Below are 13183 nucleotides of genomic sequence, written 5' to 3'. Positions count from 1 at the left end.
GCCCCATCTGGGAAGTGAGGAGCTCCTCTGCCTGGCCGCCCCGTGTCTAGGTAGAAGTGAGGAGCTCCTCTGCCTGGCCGCTCCGTCTGGGAGGTCTACCACGGAGGCCAGAAGCAATGTGGGGGCTGGACGTGGTGGCTCACGCCTGTGGTCCCGGCACTCTGGGGGGCGAGGCGGGTTGATCACTTCGGGCTAGGAGTTCGAGACCAGTCTGGCCAACTTGGCGAAACATGAAGAATACAACAGACAAACCAACCAACCAACTCAGTGACAACAAAACAGGTCTACCCTGGAGTCATACTCTAATTTTTTCTATTTTCCTCCCTTTCTGATCCTTTATCCCACTTTCTTTTTCTTCCTCTTCCTTCTCCCTCTTCTTTGTCAAATAGAGGATTGAGTTATTATCACTGATCCATATAAAGTCCCTCTCTCATTTATTTTAACTCCCACCCCCCATTTCTATTCCCCAACTTTCCATGTGCAACCTTCCTAATATGTTTGATACGCATCTTTTTGTTTGTATGTATTTTTAGAAAATGTTTATTGTTTTTGTATGCAAAAAAAAATTAATAAACCTACTCACCATTGCAAAAAAAAAAAAAAAACAGAAGGTGGACAGGATCATCAGCATGAATCACGGAGCCCTAAATTGGAAACGTGGATGGCCAGGATGAGAGGCTCCAGTCTAGCAAACAGCAGGGATCAGAATGGGATTAAGAAAAGAACAGATATCAAGAGGAAGACAGCCTGTGGGCAAGCTTTGGGAACTGTGGCATTGATCCCCTCTCCCTCCCACACTCTCCCCAAGCTGCGGCTAGAGACCTAGTGATAAAGGGTGGGGGAGGGGAATAGTTTAGGTTATGTACACTCTGTGCCACACGAGGAATCTCAACCATGTGAATCTAAAAAATGTTTTTCAAAGTCAATTTAAAATCCTTTAGTCTTCATCAAAAGTAAACATATGAATGCTAAAATTCTATTAAAAAATAGAAGAACAAAGGAAAAAAAGTCAAGAAACTCTTTCAGAGAATGAGAAAGCACTGGGAACTGTCAGAGAACAGCGATCAGGAAAGGAGGGAACGTCCCCATCTGCCTATTAAGAATCCCAGAGGCGTGGCTGACGCCTGTAATCCCAGCACTTAGGGAGGCCAAGGCGGGCAGATCGCTTGAGGTCAGGAGTTCGAGACCAGCCTGGCCAACATGGTGAAACCCCGTCTCTACCAAAAATATAAAAATTAGCCAGGTGTGGTGGTGCACGCCTGTAATCCCAGCTACTCGAGAGGCTGAGGCAGGAGAATCACTTGAACCCGGGAGGTGAAAGTTGCAGTGAGCCAAGATCGTGCCACTGCACTCCAGCCTGGGTAATAGAACAAGACTCCATCTCAAAAAAAAAAAAAAAAAAAAAAAAAGAATCCCAGAGGTGGCCAGGTGCGGAGGCTCACGCCTGTAGTCCCAGAACTTTGGGAGGCCAAGGTGGGTGGATCACCTGAGGTCACGAGTTCAAGACCAGCCCTGTCTCTACTAAAAAATACAAAATATAGCCAGACGTGGTGGTACATGCCTGTAGTCCCAGCTACTCGGGAGGGTGAGGCAAGAGAATCGCCTGAGCCCGGGAGATGGAGGTTGCAGTGAGCCCAGATCGTGCCACTGCACTCCAGCCTGGCCAACAAGCGAGACTCTGTCTCAAAAAAAAAAAAAAGAATCCCAGAGGAAAGAACAGAGGAAATGGAGAGAAAGAATTAAGAAAATACAGTTTTCACTTGGTATACACACTGGATTTGTCCCAGGGCACCCAAGTACTCCAAAATCCATATGTAATCAAATCCTGAAGTTGGCCCCAGGAGCCCCACTACAGGAAAAGTTGGCCCTCTGTATACTCGGGTTCACATCCTGCAAATACTGTATTTTCAATCTGCGTTTGGTTGAAAAAAAATCCATTTTAAGTGAACCCGCGCAGTTCAAACCCAAATTGTTCAAGGGTCAACTGTATTCTTTGAAAATTTCAGAGCTGAAGACAGACCTAAGTCTTCAAATTGGCAAGGTTCACCTACCTACTAGTGCCATCCTCAATAAAAAAGAAAAACTAAGAGTTACCATTTAGACCCAGCCTCACGAAATTTCAGAACACCAAGGAAAAACAAATGATCCCAAAGGTTCCCAGAGCAGAGATACAAGTTACAGGTAAGAATCATTACACACCAGACTTTGTGAGCAACACCGGTGTTACAGCAACCCCTTCAGACATCTAAGGGAAAACACTTCCGAACCACAATCTATCAACCAACCAATCATATGTGAGAAATAAAAAAATTTTTTGAGACAGGGTCTCACTCTGTTGCCCAGGCTGGAGTGCAGTGGTGTGAACGCAGCTCACTGCAGCCTCAACCTCCTGGGCTCAAGCGATCCTCCTGCCTCAGCCTCCCAAAGGGCTGGGATTACAGGTGTGAGCCATTGCACCAGGCAAAAAAAAAACATTTTTGACATATAAGAACCCAGAAAGTTTATCCCCGTGTCTAACAAATATGAAATCCTAGAAAGAGGAAAGAGAACATGGAATGCAGGAAATGCTGGAACCACTCCAAGGGCACAGTAAAGGAAGCCCTAGCGGCTGTGTGGCACACCTAGCAAGGGGGTGAGGAGGCTCAGCATGAGGGTGATTAAGAAGCTGGGTGACCATGAGGATGTGGGAAGCCATGCTTCCTCCTTTAACTTTCTAATTTCCAGATGGTAAACCTGAAGCAGGCTAAAACGTGACATAATTTTGGGTAATGTCTGAGTAATGGATGGCATCTAAAAATAGGATCCTGGCCGGGCGCAGTGGCTGACGCCTGTAATCCCAGCACTTTGGGAGACCGAGGCAGGTGGATCACCTGAGGTCAGGAGTTCGAGACCAGCCTGGCCAATATGGTGAAACCCCGTCTCTACTAAAAATACAAAAATTAGCCAGGCATGGTGGCATGTGCCTGTAATCCCAGCTACTCGGGAGGCTGAGGCAGGAGAATTGCTTGAACCTGGGAATCAGAGGTTGCAGTGAGGTGAGATCGTGCCATTGCACTCCAGCCTGGGCACTGCAGTGAGGCTCCATCTCAAAAAATAAAATAAAATAAAAAAATAAATAAATAAATAAATAAATAAATAAATAAAATAAAATAAATAAAATTAAATTAAAATAAAATAAATTAAAATAAGGATCCACTTGACCTGGACATGAGAAGCACCTCCTTGAGAAGCATGGGCACATGGGCAGGCCTGTATTCCCTACTCCACTCGGACTGTTCCATCCCAGGGTGAACACGACAGATCCAAGTGAACCACCATTGTAAGTGCTCTTTCTCAGTTTCCAGTTTCCAGAAACTCTCTACGTAAAGTTCAGGAAATGTTTTCATAGAATAAAATGTAAATGGTATAGGCCGGGTGCAGTGGCTCACGACTGTAATCCCAGCACTTTGGGAGGCCAAGGCGGGTGGATCACAAGGTCAGGAGTTCAAGACCAGCCTGGCCAAGATGAGGAAACCCCGTCTCTACTAAAAATACAAAAAAATTAGCCAGGCGTGGCTGGGCGCAGTGGCTCACACCTGTAATCCCAGCACTCTGGGAGGCCGAGGCGGGCAGATCACGAGGTCAGGAGATTGAGACCATCCTGGCTAACACGGTGAAACCCCTTCTCTACTAAAAATACAAAAAAAAAAAAAAATTAGCCAGGCGTGGTGGTGGGCACCTGTAATCCCAGCTACTCAGGAGGCTGAGGCAGAGAATTGCTTGAACCCGGGAGGCTGAGGTTACAGTGAGCTGAGATTGCACCATTGCACTCCAGCCTGGGCGACAGAGACTCCGTCTCAAAAAAAAAAAAAAAAAGAAATGTAAATGGTATAAACCTTAACAGCATAAAAGTCATGGTACGATGCAAATGTGTTCAATACACCATCTGTGCAGAGGAAGCCATGAGAAATAGTGGCTGCCTCTGACAGGCAAAGTAGGAAAGCAGAGATCCGAGAGAGGGGACAACTCCACAGCTTCCCCCTGTGCAGTGTAAGCTTCTTTACAGCAGCATGAGTTACCTTTCAAAAGGAAGACTTCATGAGAGGCAGCACACTCACAGTAACAGTGCGGCTCACAGAAACCAGGAGCAGACCTGGGAAAGGAATGGGGGACACGCTCTTCCTTGTTTTTCTTGACAGTCAGCAGATACAATCACCACTTGACAGAAACACAGGCCGAAATGTCCACAGGAAAAAAATCAAAAAACAACAGAAATTCAAGTGAGGCATAGGGGAGAAGGCTGGCATGAGCCATGGGCCTGGTGGTTCACAGTGGGGAGTCAACAGATTCTGCTTCAAGATGGCAGCACAAAACCAGGGCTCAGCCCAGAGCGCTCCTCAGGGCAAATGCCAAGAGTAACGGGTTGGGGGCTGCCCCCGGCAGAGGGACTGGTGGGTGTCTCTTGCTTTCCCTTTTGGGCCGTTTTGTACTTTTGACTGTTTATTTCTATGCCCACTGGTTGATTTCTAACTCAAAAAAATAGAAGATAATAAATGCGACTCCTTCATGGACTCATCAGCACCTTCAGGACAAAATCCAAAACCCTCAGCAAGCTCAAGGCCCTCCTCGAGCTGCCTGCTCCCTGGCCCGTCCCCCACCACAGCCCAAATCCCATGCCCACTCACACCTCCAAGGTGCGAAGCACCCAAGGTGCCAGGCCAGCTCAGGAGTCCCCCTGCTCCTGCGCACCCTGCACTCCCAGCTCCGCAGGCGCTTTCCTCCCACCCACCACACCACTCCACCCTCCACCCTCCAGAAAAAGCCCTGCCCCTCAGCCCAGACTGAGTGGAAGCCTGCCCGCCCGCCCGTGCCTGGGACAAGCTGTTCTCCACTTTAATTCTGTCCAAGAAGATACATTTGCTATTTGCCATTGAGTTCCCGCTGCCCGTGTTGTCGTCTCCAGCTGGTTAGCCTCGGAGTCCAAGAGCCTATCGAGTTAATACTTTAGGGGAGAATAACCATGGCTAAAGCCTAATTCTGGAGTCAGTAATAAATCTGAGGCAAAAGGAAAGGTTGGGCCTCAGTTCCCCAATCCGAGGAAGGAGCAGGTGGGAGGAGATCCACAGGGCCTTGCAGCTGTCAGGCAAATGCTGTGAGATTCCATTCACATTGGCCAGGGCTTAGCTTCTTTCCTCACTTGTCCATTTGAATATTTAGCTGGAGTCTTCTTTGTCCACGTAATAATTAAAGGGATCTAATCACAATTTGCCAGTGTCCTTATTCATCCACCACTAGAAGGGACCCCTCATCAAGGGGGTGTTTGGGGGTGACCCTGGGGTGTGCAGTCCTTCCCTCCAGCTGCTCACGTGATGGTTAAGGGCTCCTGGGAAGATAGGCTGACTCAGTCCCGGCTTCCATGTGACCCTGGGCTAAACATAATTCTCTGCACCTCCATCTCCTTATCTGTGAGGTGGTGAAGATAACTCTATCTGCTCCCATAGGGTGGTCATAAAGATCAAAGGAGATTAGAGATGTATAAGGTGCCTGGCACCCAGAAACAGCTTGGGAACAATGGCTGCCATTCATAAGACTGAAAACCTCTATGTCCAGAATAGCTGAGGACACTTCCCCATATCTGTCCCTGCAGGGTACACCCATGCTGTGATAATAAACTGACAAATGAGAAGAGTGAGATACAGGCATTGGGTCCTGCCCTGCACGTGGTCACTGAGAAAAGAGCCAGGTGATCTGTAGTGGGAAAATGTTGACTTTGTTTTCGTTTAACCTCTTCTCCAGACAACCAAAGGCCACTGTCCTTTTCAGAATTCAGTGGAAATGTCCACAGCATGAGGCCAGGCGGTGTTTCCCTGGCTGTGCTGCTCCAGGGCACCTGGCCACCTCCAGGCATGCAGAGCTGCTGCAGACTGTGCCTGGTCTGGAGACGAGGCTTCTGTCCTCTGGAAGCAGCTCCAGGCTCCGGTCTCAGGGCAGGGCCCAAGGTGGCTTGAACGGGCCCTCCTTCCTGGCCTCCTTCAGAGGGAACCTGTCCACAGCACCCCCACGCACACCAAGTCCACCTCCATCTCCCCTGTCCTCCAGTTCCCATGTGCTCCTGATGACCATCCAGCCAGGTCAGGCTGACTCTACCCTCCCCGAGGGGAGAGGGCCTTCAGGTATCCTCTGGATTGAATTACCCCAGTTCTGACCTGGTTCCAAGACACATTTGAGGGCCTCACTGACCAAACCAGACCTTGGCCCCTGCCTAGGCATGTGTGTGTCCCCTGGAACCAACATGCCAGAAACCAGCCCCTTATCTCAGCTGGAGGCCCCAGCAGGATTATAAACAGCAACTGCTGGTTTTAAGGTTGCTACATGGCCTGGGAAGTGGAGTTGGGAGGACTGTGTGCTAACAATGGAGGATAAATGACAGCAAAGTAACACTCAGGCTTGGGTGATGCTCTGATGCAGGTAACAGGGTGGGTCCTGGCCTCTGCATGGGACCAGGAGCCAGGGCCCATGGGCCATGTCCCGCACATCTGCAGCCCCTGGCCTCAGCCTGGCCCTCTAGCCCACAGCCCCTGCTGGCTGCCTGGCAGTCCCCGGACACCTCCGCACTCCTCTCCACCCTTTTGTCCCTTAGGCCCATGAGAGATGTTTTCAGAAGACGGTTTTCCTGCCTTCTGATAATTAGAACTTGTGGGGGCAGTTCCTCTTCTGGCATTTCACAGAGCCCTTGGACCCTCACTGTACATCTGCTGTCTCGGACCCTCCCTTCCCACCTGTCCAGCTGTTCCCTGGGCATGACGTAGCCTGACATGTGCCCTTTTCACCCAGTCACTCATGCATTCATCCACAATGTGCTTTCCTAGTCTGTGACAGCATCACGCTGCATCCTGGGGTGTAAGACAAGGCCCCTGCCCACAAGGCTAGCGCACTGGGTGAAGAGAGAATCTAAGTAAGGACATGGTTTAATGGGATAACTACAGATGGTGGTAAACCAATGCAGTGGCTGAGAAGCCTCTCCAGGTGGGTGAAGTGAGGAACGGGGTGAAAGACCATGGGTGGGAAAAGAACTTGGCCGTGGTGAGCGAGAATGGGGGGTGAAGGCCGACCATGCACGGCCTCAGGCTAGGGTAGGGCACAGGGATTTCACCCTCTGTGTCTCTGCAGCGTGGTAAGCAGGGGAACAGTATGATGTGGCTTAGGTTTTAAGTCATCGCGTCTGGCTGCTGTGTGGAGTGGTTACAGGGGAGCAGGAGTCCAGCTGGGGGCCCACAGTGCCCACCAGGAGCTGCTGAGAGAACATGTTCAATGAGGTCCGAGAAGTGACTGTTCGATTCTGCCAAAAGAGGGATGGCGCATGGGCGACCTGACAGGAGAATTCGGTGGCATCCTGGTAACAAGTGGCAGAGTTTGCCAGGGGGGAGGCAAAGGAATGGATGAGGAAGTGAACGAGCGTTGATCTAGGGGTATATTCGTTTACTGATAGGTGGCTTCCTGGTGCTGCTCTGACAAAGCCCCAAAAACCTAGTGGCTTAAAACAAGCAGGGCCAGAAGACTGACGTCCAGGTGTGGGCCACGCTCCTGCCAGAGGTTCCAAAGGAGGATCGTTGCCTCTTCCAGCTTCTGGTGGCCATCCTTCATTCCTTGGCTGTGGCCTCCACCTTCACACGACCTTCTCTGCAGATTTATCTTCTAAGAGTGCAACTGCATTAAGTGGCCACCCAGATAATCCAAATAAGCTCCTTCTCTCAAGATCCACAGAAAGCAGTATTTGTGGGGTTTTGGTTGGTTGCTTTTTGTTTTGGCCGTATAAGGGAACAGTCAGAGGTTCTGGGAATTAAAATACGGACATACGTTTTGTAGGAGGCCATCATCCAACCCATTCCCATGGGAATCATCTGGAAGAGAAAGATAACACTGATGCAGAAGAAGGGTGAACCCAAGGAGGGAGCTCTTGGGAAAGCTGGAGGATACGACCCAGAGCAGGAAATCTTCCTGCTGAGCTTTTTTATTTTATTTTATTTTATTTTTGAGATGGAGTTTCGCTCTTGTCACCCAGGCTGGGGCTCACTGCAACCTCTACCTCCCGGGTTCAAGCAATTCTCCCGCCTCAGCCTCCTGAGTAACTGGGATTACAGGCGCGTGCCACCACGCCCGGCTAATTTTTGTATTTTTAGTACAGACGGTGTTTCATCATGTTGGCCAGGCTGGTCTCGAACTCTGACCTCAGGTGATCCACCTGCCTCGGCCTCCCAAAATGCTGGGATTACAGGTGTGCGCCACTGTATCCAGCCCCTGCCAAGCTGTATTTCAAACATTACCAGTGAATTTTATGGGACGGGAATTATAGCTCAATTTTGTGTGTGTGTGTGTGTGTGTGTGTGTGTGTGTGTGTGTGTGTGTGTGAGACATGGTCTCACTCTGTTGCCCAGGCTGGAGTGCAGCGGTGTGATCTTGGCTCACGGCAACCTCTGCCTCCTGGGTTCAAGCAATTTTCCTGCCTCAGCCTCCCGAGTAGCTGGGATTACAAGTGTGAGCCACCACACCCAGCCAATTTTTGTATTTTTAGTAGAGATGGGATTTCGCCATGTTGGCCAGGCTGGTCTCAAACTCCTAGCCTCAACTGATCTGTTCGCCTTGGCCTCCCAAAGCGCTGGGGTTACAGGCCTGAGCCACTGCGCCTAGACTATAGCTCAATTTTTTTTTTTTTTTTTTGAGGTGGAGTTTCGCTCTTGTTGCCCAGGGTGGAGTGCAATTGCGTGATCTTGGCTCACTGCAACCTCTGCCTCCAGGGTTCAAGCGATTCTCCTGCCTCAGCCTCTCAGGTAGCTGGGATTACAGGCACCCACCACCACACCCGGCTAATTTTTATATTTTTAGTACAGACAGGGTTTCACCATGTTGGCCAGGCTGGTCTCAAGCTCCTGACCTCAGGTGATCCACCCTCCTCAGCCTCCCAAAGTGCTGGGATTACAGGCGTGAGCCACTGTGCCCGGCCCTATAGCTCAATTTTTTTAAGTTTTGAAAAACATTCAGAACCCCCTGCCAACTCCCACCCTAAGTGGAGGCCACATTTTCATTCAAGGCACAAAGTCTTGCTAGGAGGTCTTTAATCCCTACTCAAAGACCAGATACGTGAGGCGCAGAGAAAAGCCTCAATGTGGCAAGAGCAGGGAGGGTGACTGGGCAGGGTCCAGGGACAGGTCAGACACACGGCGCTGGACCCATCCGGCCAACTAAACCCTCCCGGATCCACCCTCTTTCAGCTCCACTAGGAAAACAGCTGGCCTCAGCCCTGCCAGAGACTCAATGCCACAGGGCCAGGGAAACTGAGTCTACGAGCAGGGAAGGCCCCCACAGTGGGTGTGGCATGAAAAGAACAGGATTCAAGCAGGGAGGAGGAAGTGCTCCTGCCTGAGGGTGAAGTGAGAGCTGGGAGCAGCTTTGGGCAGGGCCCACACCCTCCTGCCTGTACACGCCCACCTCCCCCCGCCCCGCCTAGGAGCTGCATGGGACTGGACCCCCCCCCCCCCCCCCGCCGCCAGGCCCCAACATCAGGAACTGTCTATGGACTTGAACCAGAGGCAATGGACTTCTGTTTGTGGCCAGCCCTGTCCTGAAGGCAAAGGGCAGTGCCTGGTGCGAGCAGACACTCCTTTTCCCTTCCAGGCCAAGGGCGTCATATTTGTCCCTGGCATTCCCTCCGGGCTCCCCTCCCTTCTACACTGTCATCTGTCACATCAGTAAACACCTTGGCAATGCGGTGGGAGGTGCGGGCTGTGGTCTCTGCGGCCACAGGCCTCAAACTTGGAGCCCGTGAACCAGGAGGAACTGGGGGTAGGTCCCAGGACTGTCCTTGCCTAAGCCTTCAGACCTCACTCCCTGAACCTCGCCCTCCTTATTGGTTGGCTTCAAATGGGAGACACCTCCTCCCAAACAGGGCACTTCCGACTTTACTCTCACTTGGAGTTCCACAACCCCAGAAAGGCCTCAGGGCCAAGTCAGTGTTTGGGGCGCCCTGCACCCGGCCTGTGTCAGTCAAGTGAGGAAAGCTTCAGGCCCTGACTCTGGGAGGGTTCTCAGATCGCTGGAACCAGATGTCCCTGGTTAAAGATCCCACTGCTGGAATCCCCTCGACACCCCACTCCAGAGATTCTGATTCAGTACAACCAGGTGGGGCCCTGTAATCTGTATTTTAACCTCCTCCCAAGGGGCCATGAACTGCTAGGCCAGCTGAGGGAAGGCCTGCCCCAGGCACCAGCCCCCGAGAGGGAAGCCCTGGGGGCCCCAGTACACCTCTCCCACCCACCAGGGTTGGGGTGGTGCTGTGGCCAGGTCAGACGACTACCTCTGGGGCAGGGAGCTGGGGACTGCCTGTGCACCTCTTCCAGACCTCCAAGCTCTGTGGACGGGCCAGGAAGGCAGGATGGGGCGAGCCTCAGTGTTCTCCCCTCCTGCCCTTGGCAATGCAAAGAAGTTCAGGGCCTGTGATTCACAGCACTTTCCCCTTAACACACCCACACCCATTTTTTTCAAGACCCCACCCAGCACAAACCAGGGCAAGAAGGAACAGATTTAAACTTTCATGGAACTTCCTGCTCCCTGTGGCCTGGGAGATTGTTCCACTAACTCCTCTCTGGGTCTCTGGTCTCTGCCAGGGCAAGTCCAAAGGGTTTCTATTAGATGGACAACTTAGGCTGGGGCTTGTGACTGCTCTGCTGGATGCAAAACATCCAAAACGCCATCAGGTAACAACGATGACACCAAAAGGCAGGGAAGGGATCCAGAAGAGAGAGAAGAAACTGCTGTCCTCCCTAAGCCTTAGAAATCCCTGGGCTGTCACACCTGATGGGAGACATGAGGCCTCCTGGTCCAACAGCACGGGCAGCAGCACATGGAGCGGCCAGACACCCACATAAGGCTCACAGCCCTCCCAAGCAGGAGGTTCCTGTTCCTGCTGGGACCCACGACACAACCCACAAGGACCAGGCCCAACACATCTGCCTACTCAAATGGTCTCTGGGAGCATTCTCCCACTCCGTTCCCACAAACACATTCCCCTACAACCACCAGTTTACTGCAGGCAGGCTCCTCCTCCCGAAACAGCAGGGCACTTTTCTCCCTGATTCCCAAACGCGGTGCCATACATGGCCTTGCAGGGTGGCCTGATGGCATGGGTGGGGACACGGTGCCAGCTGTGAGTTCAAGCCCCAGCTCTGACACCCGTCCCTGATACACCATCCTGGGCAAGCCTCCAACCTCCCTGAGCCACCACCCCTCCTCCACAAGATGCAGGTTACAGCACCTGTCCTCTGGTACTACTCCAAGGACTGCTGGGGACATGTTTATTATAAACTGTCTGCACAGAGTTGGCACCCAATAAATGACTTCCTTCCCTTCTTTCCTACTCTGTGATTTAGTTTCCCTGTCTCAGCTCCAAATTTAAAGAGATCTCAAGCTCTCCTCAGAAATGCCCAAGTGGCCCAGGCACCAAAGACAGAGAGTAAATACTTTCAACAAACTCTCAATGTTGAAGTCATCAGCTCCAACTGGGAATCCACTGTGGTCGCTGGCTGACTCCATCCCCTGAATCCTAGATTTTCTCAGTGTGGGAGAAAGAGTGGACAGGTAAGTTCGCCACCATTTTCTGCACTTCTCAGCCTGCTCCCGACAGGGCAGCAGGAGATAAAACGGTTACAAAAGGGCAGGGAGGCTGTAAGGCCGTTTGCCAGACACCAGGAAGCATTGTAACTCCTTTTAAAAGTATACAGAGGTAACGTGAGTCACCATTAAACACGCAGGAACAAGTGTCCCTAGCGTTCCCCAAAGTTAACGGACACCTTCCCCTCGGGCGCCTTCCCCTGGGATGGCCCGGGCCGCCTCTCCGCTGCAGGCACATTCTAAAGCTGGCTCATGCTTGTCCATCCTGACGGTGCGAATGCCCAGCGTCCAAAGTTGCCTTGCCCTTGGTGGGAACCTCCCGGGCCTCCGGGAGCCGCAGCACTCACGGGACTGCGTCTGGCCACCACTCTGGACCCGGGGCCCTACTCTGGGGCGGCCGCTCTCGCGGACACCGCCGCTTTGGGCGAGTGTTAGGAACGACCTTCGCAGCAGGAGTGGAGATGTGATCACCAAAACTCCCGCGCCCGGGCCTCCACCCGCCCACGGGGGTGACGCTTTCCCCAGGGTTTCCAGGGCGCCTCGCCGGGCGCCGGGAGCCGCACTCCCCTGACCCCCTACAGCTGTCCCTACGCAGATCTCCTTAGAGGGATGCGCATCCGGGACGTCTTGGGTGCCCGGGTGCACTAGTCTAGCGGGGAGAAGTGGCCAGGCTGGGAACCAGACCTCCAAACCCCCGGCGCGCCCCCAGCCTGGCCCGTCTGGGGTCCCCAGAGAGGAACCCCGACCTGGAGAGGACGACCCATTTCGGAGCTCCGACGGGGCCACGAGGTCGGGGGACGCCGAGCGCCTCACCTGAGAGGAACACAGACGGCCAGGTACCTGTCCACTGCCACGGCCAGAAGGCTGAAGATGGAGCTCTGCGTGAGCACCAGCACGAAGCAGGCGAGGAAGAGGCAGCCGTAGAAGTCAGTGCAGAAGCCCAGGCTGATGGTGATGGCAAAGGGGATGGCGAAGAGCCCCACGGCCACGTCGGCCGCAGCCAGGGACACCAGGAAGTAGTTTGTAGGCGTCTGCAGCGTGTTCGCCGTGCCCACCGCGGCGCACACCAGCACGTTGCCCACCACCGACAGCGCGGCGATGACCAGTTCCAGCGCCACATACAGCGCGTCCTGTGTCTCCAGCAGCATTGCCGTGCCGGCCGGTCCCCGGGCGTCCCCTACCGGAGGCGCGCCGGAGCCGCGTGAGCCCCGCCGGGCAGGGCCGTAGCGCCCGGACCGCGCCTCCGCCGGCCGCTTCTGAGCCTCGGGGCTGGGGCACTGGGGGCCGGGACCCACGGGTCGAGGCCCCGCGGCCAAGAGGCGGCACCCATTGGCCGGCGCGCCCGTCCGTCTCGGGTTGGGCGGAGCACCACCCACTCGCCCGAGCCCAAAGTTCGCGCCCATACGGGGCCCCTCCAGTCTAGGCGCCGCGCCGCGCGTCTTGGTGGCGGCGTTTAACTAACAAATTGCCCCAACTTCCCGTCATGCTCGAGCTTGGAGACTGTGTCCCAGCGCTCGCACTGCCATCCAGTCCGGGCGGC

General features: G+C 53.2%; 1 protein-coding gene across 1 annotated transcript in view; it reads right to left on the bottom strand.

The window, feature by feature from the left end:
- ADORA2B (adenosine A2b receptor) overlaps positions 1–12916 on the bottom strand; it is a 31068-nt gene extending 18152 nt beyond the window's left edge. The window contains exon 1 of the mRNA XM_055258865.2: positions 12457–12916. Coding sequence (XP_055114840.1) covers positions 12457–12791 — 335 coding nt within the window. The 5' untranslated portion in view covers positions 12792–12916. The remainder of the gene's footprint in view (positions 1–12456) is intronic.
- Positions 12917–13183: the final 267 nt, after the last annotated feature.

Source organism: Symphalangus syndactylus, chromosome 20 (genome assembly GCF_028878055.3).
Source record: "Symphalangus syndactylus isolate Jambi chromosome 20, NHGRI_mSymSyn1-v2.1_pri, whole genome shotgun sequence".
NCBI classification, from domain to species: Eukaryota; Metazoa; Chordata; class Mammalia; order Primates; family Hylobatidae; genus Symphalangus; species Symphalangus syndactylus.
The sequence above is the reverse complement of the archived record's forward strand: the minus strand, read 5'-3'. Positions and strand labels throughout refer to the sequence as shown.